This window comes from Peromyscus maniculatus, chromosome 11, assembly GCF_049852395.1.
Source record: "Peromyscus maniculatus bairdii isolate BWxNUB_F1_BW_parent chromosome 11, HU_Pman_BW_mat_3.1, whole genome shotgun sequence".
Lineage (NCBI taxonomy): Eukaryota > Metazoa > Chordata > Mammalia > Rodentia > Cricetidae > Peromyscus > Peromyscus maniculatus.
In genome coordinates, this window is record NC_134862.1 from 90,672,779 (window position 1) to 90,693,671 (window position 20,893).

At 39.0% G+C, this 20,893-nt stretch overlaps 1 protein-coding gene across 17 annotated transcripts in view; it reads right to left on the reverse strand.

Annotated features, from left to right (window-relative positions):
• Window positions 1-20,893, reverse strand: part of Enah (ENAH actin regulator) — a 110,570-nt gene that overhangs the window by 50,893 nt on the left and 38,784 nt on the right. For all 17 annotated transcript variants that reach the window (XM_076548114.1, XM_076548109.1, XM_076548107.1 and 14 more), the window contains exons 2-3: window positions 8,333-8,498; window positions 2,635-2,812 (exon numbers count right to left, since the gene is read on the reverse strand). In XM_076548114.1, the coding sequence (XP_076404229.1) occupies window positions 2,635-2,812; window positions 8,333-8,498 (344 nt within the window). The remainder of the gene's footprint in view (window positions 1-2,634; window positions 2,813-8,332; window positions 8,499-20,893) is intronic.

Consider the following 20,893-nt stretch of genomic DNA (forward strand, 5'->3'; position numbering starts at 1 on the left):
AAGATAAGACCAGGCTGCTATGCAGTATTGTTTGGTATGTTTGTTTAGGTGGATGGGTGGGGGCCAGCACAATACTAGGTAGAGGACACACCTATCTTGCTGTGGGAATCTACACAAGAAATCACATCCCTTTCCAAGGAAGTGTAGTGACAAATCCCTTTTTGAAGACAGGGATGTCCTGCCTCTGCTTCCAAAGTGCTGGGATTAAAGGCATGCTCCACCTGGTGACACTCCAGAGTCTGTTTGTTTGTTTGTTTGTTTGTTTGTTTGTTTGTTTGTTTGTTTGTTTGTTTGTTTTTCAAGACAGGGTTTCCCTGTGTAGCTTTGCACCTTTTCTGCAACTCACTTGGTAGCCCAGGTTGGCCTTGAACTCATGGAGATCCACCTGGCTCTGCTTCTGAGTGCTGGGATTAAAGGTGTGAGCCACCACCGCCCAGCCAGACACTCCAGATTCTTAACATTTATTTCTTCCCACATTCCATTTCAAGGACAATTATTGCCATCAAAATTCAGAATAAAAAGTAATTTCCTAAAGAAATAAATCATGCTGTCTACAACTTAACTACTTTAATGTTTTGTTTTCTCTGAGAATGAACAAGATAGAATAGAACCAAAAGCTTCACTGCCAGTGACTTGGTCCATGACAGAGAAAACTAACTTCCACCAGTTTATACTGCCACAATTGAAATTGTGAAAGAGAAGAGACACTGTCCCTAACAATAATCCCATATACTATACAGACCAAAAATGCTTCTACAGCAAATGAAACCACTGATTCTCCTATTTGCAAAACTTTACATAATTCAAAACAGTGGTTCTTAATGTTCATTGTTTTGTAAGAGAGTAATTTGAGTCTCTCCACACTAAGACTCAATTTCAAATAATCAGAATCAGAACAAAACCAACACTCGCCATTTGCATTTTAAAAGCTAATGGTAATATTATTCACTGATAGAAACAGTATTTTCCACTTGGTAAAAACAAAAACCAACATCAATAATAATTTGACCTATGTCAAGTGACATTTAGTTCTTAACTGGACCACCTTTGAAGGCTCAGAAATAAAAATGGCAGTTGGTTCCAAACACAGGAAGACAGAAGCTGCTGTGCACTTCAAATTATGTAACTGACCTATTTAAGACATATGAATCATGAATCTAGTTCCTTCCCAATCACTACAGTGTAAGTCTATCCCTATAATACATGCCAATAAAAGTACAGGTGCCATTCACTATCTTCTTTTTGGACTAAGAGAGAAACTAGAATATGTTCCTGTGGTTTATTTCCTCAAAACAGATCCGATGAGAACAAAATATGTTCCTTACAGATACTGATTTCCTTCAAAGAAAACTTTATATAAAACAGGTACAGGTATAATACCATAAAGCCTTCTGCAAGATCTCAAAATGCCGATTGCTCTAAAGTTCATTTTTAAAACAGACAAAGGAGTTCGATGTTTTGATCCTTTTCATGCTTCAATCATTTTCGGAGTAAGATATAAATATAACATTTATAATGGATTTATATATCAACAAAATATCAATATTTCATCTGGCTATAATACTCCTCATTAAACTATATGAATTCTACTCATAACATTTATATCATTAAAATCACTATCAAACATACAACACAGGAGTAATTGATTATATGTATTTTTTTCATATTTAACATTTTCTGATTATAAAATTTTTTATTGCATTAAAGCAAAAGAAAATTTAGTTTATCTCTGACATAACATTTCAAATACTTGAGCTTTAAAAAGTGAATTATTTCTATTCTTTCTAAGCAACATGTAGTTTAATACTGTTATTATGTCCAAATATATATATATTACTGTCCAATTATGGCTTGGACCAGCTGAGGGCATGCCTCAAATCTTTAAACAACCTTTTAGAACAGTGGTCCTCAACCTGTGGGTCATGACCTCTTTGGAAGTCGAATGAATGACCCTTTCACAGGGGTCGCCTAAGACCATCAGAAAACACAGACATTTATACTATAACTCAAAACAGTAGAAAAACTACAGTTATGAAGTAGCAACAAAAGTAATTTTATGTTGGGGTCACTACAACATGATGAACTGTATTAAAGGGCCGCAGCATTAGGAAGGTTGAGAGCCACTGCTTTATAGCCAAGCTCTTCTTCATTAGGAGATCTTATTCTAATTTTAAGTCCTTAGGATTAGCAGTGGCTTGGAAAGTGTATTTTAGAAACCTATGTGTTTTTCATAAAAAACAAGTAACATCAGGCATAGTGGAATGACTGATCCAGCTACCTGGGAATGAGAAGGCAGGACTGTCTAAAGAGAAGAATGGGAGGCTAGCCTGAACAACATAGAGAGAGACCTCACCTCGTATCTCCGGCGGCTCTCATGTCCTAGTATCAAAAATTATGTTTTAAGACAGGATGGAAAATCTAAGTAATTTCAAATGAGGTTTGACAAATAACTAGACTAAACTCACAGGATGATGCTTCTAAACTTTTAACATAAAGAACAGTTCACATTTTTTTCCAGAAAACTTAGGAATTACTTTAAATATATATACGACTTAAAAGTTGACAAGAAAGGTTTGCTCTAACATATACATAGCATTTCAGTTGAAGAATACAGGGGAAGCACAGACACTTTACCTGCTTCCTGTGAATTTAACACTTCTAAGGCATGCATCATGGCACTTGCGAAGACATTGGCATCCTCCTTGCTGCCAAAGTTGAGACCATACACCTGTCTAGCATCCCGCCACTGGTGGAAAGTCTGTGTAGCTTGATTGTACTTCAGCCCTTTAGGAATGGCACAATTTATCACAACCTAAAAGACAGTAATGCATTATAAAGTCAAGCTGGTAACTGGGAAAATAATAGAAGCCAATTCAAATCCTGACTTCGGGTTATTTATTTAAACTTGTTCCTAGCAGACTTTGTCAAAACTAGTTGGAATAGTTACCTAGGGTAAAAGCAAGTCTACAGAAATGAGTCTGATGGAACTTAAGCTATCCTAGGGTTACAAAAGGTCTGCTCTAAAACAGTAAATCAGCAAAAGAAAAGCAATGCACCTCATTAAATATACTTTACTTGTTTGTCTGAAAACCACCAATACAAAAACGGAACATTAAAGGGAAACGGAACTGTAAAGGGCCCTCCTGACTCCTCCCATCCTGAGAAGGTATCTCTAATAGTTTTATAGGATTTGAGAAAAACAGCGTTACAGAATCCATGTTGAGAGATGTACCTGTCCTCTTTCCTCAAGTTCATACCTGAGAGTCATCCACTTGTGTGTGCAACTGTGGTTTGTTCATTTTCACTGCTTTATGCAATATTCTTTTGTATAAACTACCAATCTGCTCATTCTTTGCACTAACATTTTTATTGCTCAGAATTTGCAGCTACTACAAATAATGACATGAACATTCCACTAAATATCTGGTATGCCCAGCACACATTTTTACTGAACATGCACCCACGAGTGGGATTAGCATAGGTCATATGTACATTTAACTTTAGTAGAAAACTCCACACCGCTTTCTAAGTTTCTCCTACCATTTACTCTTCCAGAGCAGTTTATGAAACTTTGTATGACTCTCTATACTGTGGAGCATCACCACTGATAATATTGGCTTTCACTTTTATAGCAATTCTGGTGGGTTTGAATATGCATCTTTGTGTTTTAGTGTACAATACATTACTCTGATCATGAATGAGGTTTAGTATTTTTTCAAGTTTTGGGAAAAATTTTAATTTATTACACTGTGTGTCCATAATGGGGTTTGGAGGAAGGTATGCATGTCATGGCACATGTGTAGAGGTCAAATGAGAACTTTGTGGCATTGGGTCTCTTTCCATTTTTATGTAGGTTGTAGGGATAAAGCTTAGGTTGCCAGGCTGCACAGCAGGTGCCTTTATCCACTAAGTTACACATAGGCTCCCTTTTTGTGCTTTATTTGCTTCAAAATACTTCTTCAGTTAATTACTGCTTACATTCATTAATAAACCTCTGGTCCATTTCTCTCCTGAGTGATCCATCTTTTTCTTCACGTATTATCCCAAAGGGAAGGTTATCTGTGTGACAAATATCTTGTACCATTCTATAATTTGCCTATGTACTCTTAGTGATAGTCACTTTCTTTTATTTCAAATTAACAATCCTTTTCTCTTTTAATGTTTTTTGTGTTCTGTTTAAGAAATACTTTTCAATCTAAGTAATGAAAATACTACCTCATTTTGTCTTATAAAAGCTTTATTACTGTTACCATTAACATTTACATCTCTAGTACAGCTGGAATTGATTTAAGCCCATGGTGTGAGACAGGTTCTGACTTGCATTAACAAAGATGAGGGTTCACCTTTTGTCACCAATTGTGATTATCCCCTGGTAAATATATCTAATATTTGCCCAACTCTAGTGCCTTAACTACTGAAGTTTTCTACTAGGTCCCAGCCACTGGGCTTTGTTCTTCCACTCTGTTCCTCGTTACTGCTTTAGCTATTTTTGGTCCATTGTATAAAGCTACTATTTACACTCTAATTGTCAATTTCCAAATTTAAGACTGCACTCAAACACTGGGCAGGGGTGGCACATGCCTTAGATCTTAGCACTCGGGAAGCAGATGATAGTGCATCTCTGAGTTCCAGGTCATCCTGATTTACAGAGTGAGTTCCAGGACAGCCAGGGCCACACAGAGAAACCTTGTCTCAAAAAACAAAACAAAACAAGGCCGGGCGGTGGTGGCGCACGCCTTTAATCCCAGCACTCGGGAGGCAGAGGCAGGCGGATCTCTGTGAGTTCGAAGGCCAGCCTGGACTACCAAGTGAGTTCCAGAAAAGGTGCAAAACTACACAGAGAAACCCTGCCCCAAAAAACCAAAAAAAAAAAAAAAAAAGACTATACTGAGGCTAATAGAATAATCTGATCACTGGTGTCACAGCTTCTCATAAGTATCGTATATTCCTTATTTAGGCTGCTGTTATCATTCAATGCTTCTCTGTATTGGTATCTCGAGCACCTATATAAATTTATCAGGTATGATAAAATTTTGTTATTTGGTGTTAAAATGTTCTCCATAGGCTCATGGTTGAACACTTGGTCCCTAGCTGATGACACTGTTTGGCAAAGTTGTAGAACTTTTAGGAAACTGAGCATTTCTAGAGGAAGTGGGTTCCTGGAGGCAACCTTGAAGACCTACAGCCTGGCTTACTTACTGTTCACTCTCTGCTTCCTAGGTGACGATGCAATGTGACCAGTCAGGTGGCTGTTCCTTCTGACTTAAATTGCTTTAGTCAGCATATTTTATCACAGCATCAAAAAAGTCACTAAGATACTATTGTAAATAATATCAATTAAATCCTTTTTCTAACCCAGATGAAAACTAGTTTTAGACAATGACAACATACCTAGAGCACCTGTTGATTTTAACCTATTACTAATCTAAGATTTATTAATTCTAACATCCTGCTAACCCTAATGATTTATATTAAGGTTTCTTCCCTCAAAATACACACATAATCATGTTATCTACAACTAACTATTTCATATCTTCCTTCTTAATCCTTGTACATTTTATTTTCTTTTTCTTGCCTTCACTGGTTAGACATACAACAACGTTAAAAAGATATGGTCAATACAAGCATCTTTTGTCTGATGCTATCTTCTGAAGAGTGTAAATATTAAGCTTGTAAGTAAAGATGAACTTTGAAATGCTTAACTTGTGATAAATTACAGCAAGGACACAAACAAATCTGTTGAGAAGATAGGGAAATGAGTCATAAGCTGACTTTACAGACAAGGTTAATGCTGCAGCAGGTCATTAGAGGGTAAGTACCCATGGACTGTTCACTTTGTTGTGGCAAGGCTAAAAATGAACAGGGCCAACTTAGATGGAACATACCACCTATGTGGACTCGGTACACAGGACTGTAATGTAACACACAGTTTGGGCATATAGTATGCTTTCACGGTCAGTCACTCACTAAGTAGTTACCATTAAGTGAGAATATCTATACTTCTTTTTTTGTTTGTTTTTGGTTTTGGTTTTTGGAGGTAAGGTCTCTCAATTATGAAGCCCTGGCTGTCCTATAATTTGCTATATGGACCAGTCTGGTCTTGAACCTAGAGACCCACTTGCCTCCCAAGTGCTGGGGTTAAAGGCACATACCATCACGCCAGACTACATTTCTTATTTTTAAAGATCAGTTACAATGTTGTCCTTCCTCATTCCTCAAAGGTTAGATGACTGAAAGAATTGATTCCTGTTTTTTGGTTTGTTTGTTCTGAAGACAGGATCTCCCTATATAGCCCTTGCTGGCCTGGAACTCACAGAGATCTGCCTGCTACTGTCTCCCAAGGAGCCCGCCATTTACGGTTTTCACATGTGATTCAGACATACATGCAGGCAAAACATCCATACACAGATTGGGGTGTGGGGGGTGTGGGGGGCGTGGGGAATGTCCAACAATTTTTAAAGGTTTTCTTTTCGTTTTTTTGTCGAGAGGGTTTTCCTGTGTAGCTCTGGCTGTCCTGGAACTTACTCTGTAGACCAGGCTGAAAGACAAGGGCCACCACCCAGCTAGTTTTTATCTTTTTAGTTTTCATTTTGTTCTCCATGACAGCATCATGGGCAAAACCCATGGGCTAAGAACCCACTGGGGGTCGAATGACCCTTTCACAGAGGTTATATATCAGATATCCTGCACATCAGTTATTTACATAAGATTCATAACCGTAGCAATATTACAGTTAGGAAGTAGCAACGACAATCACTTTATGGTTAGGGCTCAGCACAACATGAATAACTGTATTAAAGGGTCGTAGTGTTGGGAAGGTTGAGAACCACTGGTCTAACCTAAGGGACCACTCAGCTGGGGATAGATGAAAAGAGAAAACAGATGGCAGAGCTAAATAGCCAAGCAGCCGTAAGTGGAGTTTTGGGTAGAGAAACTGAGGAGACTAGAGGCTGTGTAAACACAGTGAGGAAACTGGAGCACAGAAGAAAAGGGGAGGCTAGGGAGGAGGAAGGGACACGCAGCAAAGATGAGAGGTGAACTAACCTCTGTACACTCACTCAGAACTACGAAACTTTCTCATCGGAGAAACACTGCATTTTTTATTGTTTTTTGTTTTTTCGAGACAGGGTCTCTCTGTGTTGTTTTGGTGCCTGTCCTGGATCTCACTCTGTAGACCAGGATGCCCTCGAACTCACAGAGATCTGCCTGCCTCTGCCTCCCGAGTGCTGCGTGTGCCACCACCACCAGGCAGAGCGTTGTTTTAATCAGTTGTCCTAAGAGCTTCACTGCAAGCGAAGTCAATCGCTTATGGAAGGGAGATAAGCTGCAGTTTCTTTCTATTTCCCAGGGAAACTCCCTAAATCTCCTCAGTCAAAAAGAGGATTTTCTCTTTGTCCTCTTTTTATGGGATGCAGCCTCTCTGAGACTCAATTTTGTGCAGAAGTACAAGTTCCAATGCCCATTTGCTACCCGCATGCATGGCAAATATAAATCCTTAGCTAATCACACCTGGCAAACCAACTTCAAATCGAGGGCTATGCAGCACCTGTTTACATCACATCTTACTAGAAAATTAGGGATCTGTCTTTTAACCAGAACGCACAGGGCACCAGGTAAAATTTAGCTGTATCTTCCCTGCACTTTGTAGCAGGATGGTTTTAAACATCAATTAGATGACATATTTGTAAAGTCCCTGTTGTTAGCACACAATAAACACACCAGGAAGGCCACTCGACCTTTCCCTCAGCCTACAGGTCCTGATCTGGATCTAACAGGGACCAAGACATCAAAGTAATCACACAACCCAGTTACTTTCCTGAAATCTGGAATAGAAAATTACCAAAAGCTAAGCTATCACCTTAGATATGAACAGAAAAGAAGAGCCCAATTATTCTAGAACAACTAATGCCTACCACTTTAAAAAAAAAAAAATCGCTTACGAATTTAACAATATTTTCTGAAACCATTTATACATTTAAATCCTTCCTCTAGCCTCATAAAATAAGTAAAAAAATGAGTTCCATAAGCATTCAATGTGCTCTTTACATTACACTTCATCTTTGTCTATCCTGAATTCAGATTATAAAAACTGGTCATTTGGAAGGCCAAATAAGAAAATCTACTGAAGACACAAACAAACACCTCCTGCTCAGTGAGGCTTGGTGGACGTTAGTTCGATCTTCAGAGCAGCAGACTCCCAGGAGCTGTGCTCTAACCTCCACATGTGTGCTATCACATGTGCAAGTCTGTTCTTACACACACACACACACACACACACACACACACACACACGCACAAACACAAATCAGAACGGACTTCAGCAGCCCCTTACCTGATGGTCTTGAATCTTCCTGCCCACCACTCTGAATGTGTTGTTGCCTGTATGGTGATATATATGTACTCTGCTGAACCCGGTGGAGCCACCGGCTGGCACCCACTTCTTGTTGGCATCATCATAGACCATTACAGCAGCTCTTGCCTGACAGATACTCTGTTCACTGTAAAAAATAAAGTTCAAATGAGATACTTAAAATATGTGAGGCATGCCACAGAGCCAGGAGCCAAGATTAGCCAACCTGGCAGTCAGTTAAAAAACGAGCAGAGGCTCTTACCCCTACGGGTGGAGTCTAATGGGAAAGACAAACGCCAAGTATAGTAAGGGTGGAGTTTGGGGTCCATAAAAATACAAAAACAAAACAAAACAACCCACCGAAATGTATCAACTTATTATCAAATTGAATAAATCTATCAATACAACTGTAAATTAATCACCACTTGTTTAACTATACGATGGGGACCTGTCTAGAGATTTATTTTCTCCTTGTGGACGGAATTAGTTTTATCGTTAGGATCACTTCAAAATCTCTAACAAATTCAGCCAAAGGAGTATCTGTTCCTCTAAACACAGAGATAAAACTAATAATCAATGGCCAACAACATGACTGACTCCTTTCATTCCCTTTACTCAAGTTAATATCCTACACTTGAACATTTTTTTTTTTCATTTTTCCTTTGAAAAGTGTAAGAGGGAAATGGAGAAAGAGCTCAGGGATTAAGAGAGCTTATTGCTCTTACAGAGACCCCAATTTTGAGTCCTGGTGCCCAGACTTGACAGCTCACAACCACCTGTAATTCCAGCCAGGAGACCCGATGCCTCTGTTTTTCATAGGCACTTACGAGCTTCACACACACACACACACACACACACACACACACACACACACACACACACACACACACAAACTAAAAGATGATTTCTAAGGATCCTATTAGACTTAAAATCCTCTTCTTCACAGATAATTACTAAAAAAGGAGAAGACCAGAATTTTTGGTTCCTATCTATCCCAATTACTTGCTACTAAGTGATACTGAGACACAAACAGAGACGAGGTCAAGTTCTTACTGAGCAATACATTCATCTTTCAAATTTTCCAATGTTCTTGGGGGAAAACCTGATTAGTTTTCTATTACCTTATTCTATGCTACATTTCTTTCTCAATACCATATACCAAAAGAGAACATAAAAAACAGGCACTGTTGACTACTAACCCAGTTAAACTAACAACCTCTAGGGCAGTGGTTCTCAACCTAAGTGTCATGGCCCCTTTAGGGGTCACATATCAGAGATCCTGCTTTATCAGATATTTACATTACAATTTACAACAGTAGCAAAATTACAGTTACGAAGTAGCAACAAACTAATTGTGGTGTGGGGGTCACCACAACATGAGGAACTGTATTAAAGAGCCACAGCATTAGGGAGGTTGAGAACCACTGGTCTAGAGGAAGAAGCCTACTTTTGAGTGGTTAATACAGATGCTCCTAAATAGTTCATGCACTCCCCATCCCATTTGTAATACAAGTACTTGGTTCCGTCTACCACTTCCTGCCTCAAGAGATCTCAGACAACACACTGTGGTTTTCCGCAAGGCCCTCAGAAATAGTTCCCCACACTCCTGCCTTACTCATGCTTCTTCTCTCCATCCACCCAAGAGGACAATGAGCACAGCGTTGCGGGCGGGTTTGTGATCCTGATGACAAGATCATGGAAGACCTACAGAAATCACTTCCCTGAATAATCAGTTTGCTTCAGAGAAATTAGTTATAATTATTTTAATTTCCTATTGAGGAAATTCTACAAAACCGAAGCTACATGTAAGCAGCAATGCCATAGTAAGTCCTTGGGTGACATCTCAACTGTTACGCTGCCTAGAAATTTTCTGGGACTAGAAACAGTCAATGACTGAAGCCTGAATTGCTTGTTTTTTTTAAAAGAGCATTACTTAAAGGTATTTGTCAGTACAGAGGTTGAAAACTTATTCCTCACAAGAGAAACACATACTAAGTGACAACTTTCATCTAAGTATAGCAAAGATGATTGAAATAAGCAAAAGTCAGTGCTTCTTGCAGCTTAGGGATTACAACTACAGAAATAAATATACTATGAAATAAAAAAAGATAAACCTGTAAATTAATGCAAAACTAAATCTTTCAGTGTTCAAAAATTAGTACTGGCCAGGCACAGTGACACAAGCCTTTAATTCTGGCACTTGAGAGGCATAGGTAGATGTATCTCTGTGAGTTTAAGGCCAGCCAGGGTGGTAAAACAAGACTCCTTTAAAACAAGCAAACAAACAAATAAATAAATGGCAATCCAGGAGGCCATTAAAACTTGATGACTTGAATTAGATGCAATAGCACACACCTGTAACTCTAGCAATCTATGGGAGACAGGAAACGACAGGAGACTCACAAAGGCTCATAGACTAGCTAGCATATATCTACCTACTCTGACCACAGATGCTACACACAAATTAAGCCAGTGGTAATCAAGTTTTTAATTTTATAGACCTACAAATCTAAAAAAGATTGGGTGAATCAATACAGAACAGGATGTTAATATTTTGGTCTATTAGCCATTTTGGTAGATAAAAAACTATAGGGGGGAAGACCATCACAAGTTATTAAAATGAAACAATGAAATAGGAATAGAAGAGATGGAGAAATAGAACAGTAGTTAATAGAACAGCTGCTCTTCCAGAGGACCCTGATTCAATTCCCAGTACCCACATGATGGCTCACAACTGTCTGTAAATCCAGTCCCAGGAAATTTGGCCTCTGCAGGTACCAGGCACATATGTGGTACACACATATATGCAGGCAAAACACCCATACACATTACAAAAAACAAAACTTAAAATGATCACATGTAGTAACTTTAGTTTTATAGACATTACATTATTCATGTTTGTCTTTTCCCCCTCCACTTTATTTTAGTTCAGTGAAATCGTCAATGATTGGCTTTAAAATAAGACAGCTCTGTGAGGTACCTGTAATCCAAACACCCAGGAGGCTGAGAGCAGAAAGATCCAAAATTCAAAACCAGCCGGGTCATAGAGAAAAACCCTTAGCTAATTATGGTTGTTCTCAGCCACATAGAAAGTACTGTGGGTATATATGCAAGAACAGAGCATTGCATCTTTATACGCACCATGACAAGCCTCAAAATAAAACACATCAAAATCTTCACATTTCTGAATCAGTGAAACAATTATGAAAAAGATTAAATAAGTAAAGTACTAAACTGTAGTTTTATGAAGATTAGATACTAAATTAGCCATAAACAAAACCCACATTCTTATGGTGCAATTTAATTAGTGTAAAGAGTTGACTATACTCCATGTTCCTGATGATAATTTTGGTATTTTCCAATGAAATATGGCATTAAAAAGCTAAAGATTGCTGGTTTACCCACCCACACACATATACACACACATACATACACAAAGTGTAAAGAAACACAATATTACTTTATGTATAATTTTGTAGCTTAGTCAGTTCATTTCTGAATATATTCCTGAACAAGTAGGTATATATAATGGGTAGAGAATGCTCGTCAAAAACAGGCACCAGTAAATAAATGTTTATATTTAAGGGGAAAAAAGAACTTATTCTTGTATATACTATTTATGATAATGCAGTAAAGCAGTCTTTAACAAACAGCAATTCCCTTTCAAAGACACCACCTACTAATCATTTGTTAAAATATGAATATTCCAGTGCCTCACACACAGTAAGTACTCTTTAAACACTATTCAGTAAATAATCACATCTCACAAAACCTGACTTATCAAAAACCTGAACCAAATACTTTTTCTTTTGTTAAGTCTTCCTAGGGTCCCCAAAGCCATCATTAATTTCTTCCTTTTGCGTTCTCCTAGTGCGATTCTCTGGTGAGGTAGCATTTTAGCCACAGGTAGGAAATGGTAAAATACTAGTGGGCTTAAAGTAGAGCATGACTTACATTTTTCAAAAACATAACAGGCTACCATGAGCTAAAGAGAGATGGGAATTCAGAATACCTGCAAGAATATTAGACTAGAAAACAGGAGAAAAACATGTGGAATGTCTGAAGTATAACACAAAGGATAAAAACTATGGATATAACTAGCATGTTACTAATGTTCCTGCTTTAAAGGGGGGGAGGGGCATTGTTTTGATCTGAGCTTCTTCACTAGGTTCCAAGACCAGTTCAGACTAAAATGGAGTCATCAATGCTGAATGCCATACAATCAAATTGAAGCTTTGAATAGATAGATCCTCTACTTAAAGAGGTTCCAAACAAAGCAGCTATTTCTGTGCTCCCCACCCCCACCTAAAAAAGAGGTCCACTTGAGTCAGAGTAATCCATAAATCCCAAGTTCCTGCAGCAAAAATGTAACTGATGGTAATGAGCCTATACCCCCCCACCATTATTGTTATTTGTTCCCACCTTACAAAACCCAAAACCTATTTTTTGTTTTTTCGAGACAGGGTTTCTCTGTGTTGTTTTGGTCCCTGTTCTGGATCTCACTCTGTAGACCAGGCTGGCCTGGAACTCACCGAGATCCTCCTGGTTCTGCCTCTCAAGCGCTGGGATTAAAGGTGTGCGCCACCGCCACCGCCCGGCCCAAAGCCCATTTTTAACTCCTACTGCTCAGAAGGAGCTCACTCATGAGTATATACAAAGGCCCATTAGATATATGAGGTGAAGTTTTTGTTAATTTCTTACAGCTCCTCACCGCCCAAGAAATGACTACTCACCAGACTCCTGGGGGAATGCACAAGAGGGGCTAACGGTCCCGGTTGTGTGCCCTGCCTTCCTCATGGAGCACCACTGACTAGACAGAGTTCTTTCCACTGGTCTTTGCTCCTGTTTCCTCAAGTCATGTCTCCCTTCAAGTTCACAGGTGTCCAAACCCATGGTTGGTTTGTACTGTGGGCGTGTAAACGACCTTTGGGGCTCTGCAGTAACTGAAAAGTCAGTGTCACGAACTGTAGCTTTACAATTAACTGTCAACAGATGTAGTAAGTGACAGGACAGCTGAGAGCCTAAACTCTGGCTCTTCAAATAGGGAAGAACACCCCCTACCACCACCCCAGCTCTCTGGAACAGGAATCACTGGCTAGCTGATCATGGGAGTTGCAGGGCCAAAGCCACAACTTAACTGGTGGGCAGGAGACACTTGACCATTTGATGACTCTTCACACAAAAAAATGACTGTCAGGGTCCCAACCCTGTAGCTGATCACCTCTTCTAACAGACTCAAGAGCCAACATAAAAATGGGATCCTTATATTTTTTTGGTGGGGAGGGGTGTTTTCAAGACAGAGTCCCTGGTTGTCCTCGAACTCACAGACACCCACCAGTCTCACTCAGCCAGTCTCTGCCTCTCCGTGCTAGGATAAAAGGTGTGTGCCATTCTGCCTGGCTCTTACTGTCTGAAGAACTGAGTTGACAGCTTCTGCCTACCAATATGCTTTTTACACACTCAAGGAGACTAAAACACTCAAAGGATGAGAAGCACCACACGTACAAAAGGCATATTAAGAGGACATCTAGTGCAAGTGCGTGAGCGGAAGCCTCGGGACACCAATCCCATCATCACCGTGATCACGGACTTCTTGTCTCACTCCGAGGAAGTAAATTTCTGCTCAAGCCTCATAATAATAATGATGATGATGATGATAGTAAACCTGGAAGAATATAACATTTTAAGGATACCAAGATTTATTTCCATTAGCCAAACACAAATCAGTAGATTACAGAAGGCTTATGACAAAAAATTATGAAATATTAAATAGGATTTCTCCATTAAAAAAACTTGCTAAAGGGGCTGGAGAGATGGCTCAGAGGTTCAGAGCACTGGCTGCTCTTCTGGAGAACCCAGGTTCAATTCCCAGCACCCACATGGTGGCTCACAACCATTTATAATGGGATCTGATGCCCTCTTCTGGCATGCAGGTGTACATGGAGGCAGAACACCGGATACATAATAAACAAATCTTTTAAAAAAAACAAACAAAAAAAAACTTGCTAAGGACAGGGCAAATTCGGCTTACTAATAACAGGTTCTTCTATCATGGTTCACTGAAGAAAATAGCGTGAATGTCATTGACAAACAGCAGGTACAAATAAGGGCAGCAAACAAATTTTTTTCCCCAAAGCAAGAAAACCATCTGGGATATAGACACTTCAAATATGTAGAAAGGCAAGATTATCACTTTGACAAAAGCAGTATTAATTTTTAAGAGGTAAAATACCAAAGTCATTACTGGGCTCTCATCTCACAGTATCCAAGTTCACATACAAAATGCAACTAGGTATAACAATTAATTCACAGTCAGGAAAAAGTGTCAGTTCATCTAAAGCAAAATAGTGCATTTTAAAAAATATTTTGGTAAATCTATTAGGCCACTTTTCAGGATGAAGAATCCCTTAACCATTATTCTTTCCTCATAGTTAATATGTAGAAAGGAGGTTCATTAAGATATACAGACTTGATGTCTGATAAATTTTGGTATGTGATGTTTATTTTGTTTACAAGTTTATTTTAAATATATTTATTAAAAATGAAATGATACTTGTTACCATCTCCCCAAAACAACAAAATATTTGTATACTCTACAATATGGGTATATTATGTCACTGAATGATTCTTTCAACTGTGCTACATATTGAAAAATGTCATGATAAAATGTTGGGGAGAAATTAACCAGCGTTACTACTGTGCAGGTATCTCTATGGAGATACAGTGATGGTTAGTTTTGAATTGTCAACTTGACACAACCCACAATCATGTGGGAAGAGTCTCAATTTTTAGGAAGTGCCTAGATCAGGTTGAATGTTGGGGGCATGTGTTGTGACTGATGTGAGAAGACCCTTCCTCAATACGAACAGTACCGTTTCATGGGCTGGGCCTGAACTGTGTGAGTAGAGAAAACTACATTAGTGAGCAGGCAGCCCGGATGCATTTGTTTATGCTGACCGTGGATATGATGTGCTGAGCTGCTTGAATTCCTGCCTTGACTTCGCCTGTATGAAATGAATCTTGGAATTATAAGCCAAATACACCCTTTTCTCTCCTCTGTTGCTTTTGGTCAGGATTATTTGTCAAACAGAAATGAAACTACAACAGTTCCAATATAAAATGACATACAAAGTAATTGTATATCATAAACAAAAGACCAAGGACTGACATGTTTTATTTCTTATATTCACTCAAGTAAGAATTTTAAATTGAGGGACAGCAAAAAGTCTCAGAGAGAAAAGGTATTTGTCATGTGAGCCAAGAGAATGGAGTCTGATCCCTTGAACCTATATAAAGGAAAAGATCCAACTCCAGAAAGTTGTTCATTAACTATCACAAGCACACTGTGGCATATGGGCCCACCTGCTCACACATGAACCCATACAAACACAATAGTAATAATTAAAAAAAATTAATTGATGGGTAGGTAGTATGCTGACTAATGCTTCCCACTAAAACCCAAAGACATGTATCATTAAGGCTTGAACAGTCCATAGTCAAGGTTTCGACTAACACCAGCGTCCAGCAGTACTTCCAATCTACACTTTTCTCCTGCAGCACTCAAAAGCTCCACACACAGCTACTTGCTGTGCACTTGTACACGGCTAATTCTGAAGCATAAGGCATTCTCCCACCCAGCTTCTTCCCATACTCTCACTGCTCCTCTCTCCCCATTTCCCTCTCCAAATGAAACACACCCACATTTCTTCTCCAGACAGAAATCTAAGTTCCCTACACAGCTCCTGTGCGGTTACCTTCCATCAGTCACCAGGACCCAGAGGTATCTTTTATACCGCCTCTCCACGGTCTCAGTGCCACCTCATTACTGTGCTATTTCTTCCCTGGATTATCATAAAAACTCACAAGAGCCTTCTAATCTCCAGGATCTTTCTGTAGAAGGCTCATAGTCCGCACTTTCCAAATAAGCGTAACATATTTTTTGTTTTTGTTTTTTGTTTTTTCTGTGTATCTGCCATGTTTACGTACATGCTGGTATCTACAAAGGCTAAAGGACATCAAATCCCCTGAAAGTAGTTACAGATAGTTCTGAGCTGTCCAACATGAGTGCTGGGAAACTGAACGTGGGTCCTCTGGAAGAACAGGAAGCACACTTAACCCCAACTCATCTCTCCAGTCCCAGATTAAGTATCTTAATATTACCTAGAATATAAAATGTTTTACTATTACTTCACAGGAGAATCTAGTATTAATATTTTAATTAGGGCATTTTTTTTTTAAAAAGACATGGTCTCACTATGTTGCTCTGGCTAGCCTTATACTCTCAGAAATCTGCCTATCTCTGCCTCCTGATTGTGGGATTAAAGGAATGCTCCCACCAGGCCCAGCTTTAACTAGGACATTTTACAAAATAGATTTATATTCCTGATGAGATGTAGTGGGTGGCTGTTTGAGCCAGAGCCCTGTAGCTTATACCTGCTTGTGACCTTGAGGTCCATGCCCTTGGGGCATGGCTGCTGAGGGGAGGGGGAGCCTTCAGACCTGGGATGCACATACGGCTCTCACTTCCTCCTCGTGGTTTCGGATGCTGAGATCTCGTACCAGGCAGATCAGCGTGGGACATAGCTCAACTTTTCCAGACCCTACAATAAATCTCCCATAGTTGTGAGTTAACCCCCAAATAAGTTCCTTTGCTCATTAAATAGGCTTCATGGATTAATTCCATTATCTGGCACCCAATGTAAGGCATGAACCCACGACCCTGGGATTAAGAGTAAGGTCAGTTTATGCAAATTACTCCATCACTTTGTAATTAAGACCAGATAACAATGATAATTTCAGACTTGACTATTGTGGCAGTTTAGAAGAAAATGGTCCCCAAAGGGAGTGGCACTATTAGGAGGTGTGGCCTTGTTGGAGGAAGTGTGTAACTCTAGGGGTGGGCTTTGAGGTCTCTTCTGCTCAAGCTTCCTGCAGTGTAACAGTTGACTTCCTGTTGCCTGCAAGATGTAGGACTCTCAACTGCCTTTCCAGAACTATGTCTACCTGTATACCGCCATGATGATAATGGACTGAACCTCTGAACTATAAGCAAGCCACCTCAATTAAATGTAGTCATGGTGTCTCTTTACAGCAATGAAAACTCTATTGCTGCTAGACACACATTCATTCATACATACATAAATATATACACACACACAATTATTAACACACAGACTACAAGATTGTGGCCCACATCCCCCCACAATTCATCAAGATTTCTGAGATTTTCATCATCAATACTCAGTTTTATAAGACTGAAGGTGTATATGTTTAGAAGCACCAGAACTTGGGAGTAACAGTATAGAATCCTACCCAAGGAAATCAAGTGACTATTTAGCAATAAAATAAAAACAAAATTTCAATTATAACTCTCTAAAATGTCTTAAAAAACTATGATATAAGCAGACAAATAAAAAAGACTAAAGGTTGATGAGGACTGAGACAATAGAACTATACTTAGTAGGTAGACTGGTACAGGCATTCCATGTGACTGGCAAGTCACACTGACCCACACCTAGGCACCCACACATCTGCCCAGAGAAACTTTAGGTAAATATTAGAAAAGACACAGGAAGGGGGGGGGGGGGCGGGGGAGGAACGATGCTAGAAAAAAAATGCTTTAAACAAAAATAATTGAAGGGATACACACAATTGATAAAAGTATTTCCTGCTCTAAGAAGTATGGCTAACTCAATTCTATATGCTAAAATTTCAAAATAAATAATAATCAAAAAGTACTTGACTGCAGTCTGAATATATCTCACAGTCCTTGTTCAAATATATACTTACAGATTTGTTTGTATTGTTTTTCTTTTTTTTGTTTTGTTTTGTTTTTCAAGACAGGGTTTCTCTGTGTAGTCCTGGCTCTCCTGAAACTCCCTCTGTAGACCAGGCTGGCCTCAGACTCACAGAAATCCATCTGCCTCTGCCTGCCTCTGCCTCCCAAGTGCTGGGATTAAAGGTGTGTGTCACCACGGCCTGGCCCAATTCCAGGTATTTTATGAAACCTTCTCTGAGCTCCTAGAAAAACCTAGCCAGCAATACATAAGCATTTCTTAACTGTTACAAAAATACCTTGATGTCTTCAAGTTTGGGATTCCCTAGAACAGGGGTTCTCAACTTGTAGGTCACGACCTCTTTGGAGACTACATATCATATAACCTACATATCATATATTTACATTATGATTCACAACAGCAAAATTACAGTTATGAAGTAGCAATGAAAATAATTTTATGGTTGGGGGTCACCACAACATGAGGAACTGTATTAAAGGGCTGCAGCATTAGCAAGGTGGAGAACCACTGCTCTAGAAGAAATGCTGACACATGGATTTGAGCACTGGTGGTTTATGTGGAAAGGATTCACCAGCAGGAGAGTCAGGCAAATAGAGGAAGCCAACAAAAAGTGCTGCCAATGAACAAATGAACAGTTACATTGAATACTGTGAAAACACAGAGCCAAGTCAGGCATCCTGGTGGGGATAGGAGGAAACTGGGTGCACTTGTCCACTAATTTCTGTCTTTCACTGACTGAGAGCTGCTTCTAAGTACACTAGATCTCTGGAATATTAGTTCACCCTGAGCCTAGCTATCAGCCAGAAAAAACCCCAGGGGGCTGGCGTGATTGACCTTTGGCTGTATGGATATGACAGGAACAGTCTGCTACATTTGCGCATCTGCCTCCTAGGCTTCTTTACTTGTAAAGCAGAGACAATAAAGTCACCGAGAGATTAAAGGAGATAAAGAAGAGTGCTTTTGTTGTCATGTACTCAATAAATGGCAGCTCTGTTTTGTTTTCAGTGGACTTACATTTAATGTTTAAAGGACGAGAGAGATGGCTCAGTGGTTGAGAGCACTGCTCTTAACTTTTTTGATTCCCAGCACATGGCAGTGCACAATCATCTCTAACTCCAATCCCAGGGGACCTGATGCCCTCTTCTGGCCTCTGGGAGCACTGTGTGCACAAAGTGCACAGACAAGCATGCATGTTAAACATCTGTACACATAAAATAAAAAAATAAAAAAACCTTTATGTGGAGCTGCAATACAGCTTATGAAGCAACACTGGAATTTATCTGAAGCAAATAATTGCTAATAAATACAAATGTTTAGCTATAACTTTTGGATAATGGTTCTAATATATGGAGATTTAGTTATAATATAACCTAAATATGCAATGTTGTAAGCATTGTTCACAACAGTGACAGATACAGAAAGAAATTAAATGTAAGATAACAGCAGCTTGACAAAAACATATGAATACCCTATAGAGAAATAAAAAAGCCAACGGAAATTATAAAAGCATTGGTAAAAAAAAAAAAATCAGGTTATAAAGTAATGTATACTAGCTGAGCACAGTGGCTCATGTACGTAATCCTAGCACTTAGAAGGCAGGAGTACCAGGAGATTAAGAGGATGTTCAGCTACACAGTGAATGAGGCCAGCCTCAGCTACATGAGACTCTGCCTCAAAAAAGTCAAAACCAGGAAAATTATGATCTTATTCATAAATGTATACATATAAACACATATGATACACCACAATATATGTGTGCATGTGTGCATGTGTATGTCTGTGTACATATTACCAATACTAAATCATTTTTAGTGGTGTCTGTTGAAGCCAGAATAATGAATGGCTTTAATTCTCTGTTTGGGGAAGGAAGAATTGGGATCTACAATCCCAGTATTTTCTACAATCAATACATTGATTGTCATTAAAAAAAAAAAAAAGAAAATTTGGATACAAAACAATTTGCTTTCCATGCCATTGAGTTTTAAAGATGGGTTGCATGTTTGCTTGTTTTAGAGGTAAAGTTCTGCTTTGTACTGACTCACAACCCTACTGTTTCAGTTCCCAAGTAATGAGAATACAGACATGCGCCACCACTCTGGGTTTTTTAATCTAAAGGTTTAATTTTCTTTTCTGTAGATTTTATATAGACTGTTCACAGTAAAAAACCTTCAGCATAGGGTTGATCATGATATTTTGTTCATATCAACCCAAAACATTAAAGAAAATATTAAATGTACTTCGGTGGTGGGCAAAGAATATGAACTTAATTAAGTCTAAGTGAATTTCAATGCCAACTGTTATTTTCTAGTTGTATTAAATGATTTATAAAGCCTTTGAAGGCTTCAGTTTCCTGATTTCTAAAGTAACACATGCAACAATTGTGAGAATGAAACTATGTACATAAAGCCCTTCAAGTACCTGTCATGGGCTTGCTGGACACTCAAACTTATGCACACTGACCATTATTAGTGGAAACAACAGCATTTTGGTGAACTGAGATACTAATAAAGAGTTTTAAAACCACAGTAAGCACACTGCCAACTGTAGTACACTCCAACATTTGCTCAGCTGCCAAATAACCTTCAAGATCCATGGCACCCTTTAAATGACCACAATCCTCCAGTCAGTTCAAGATCCTGGACTGCTCATTCTCCCATTCTAATGTGTGAAGAATGAGCCTATATAACTCTGATAGAATCCGCCAAACTCAACTCCTACTCTCCTGCAGACCAGCAGGCTTTCTTTA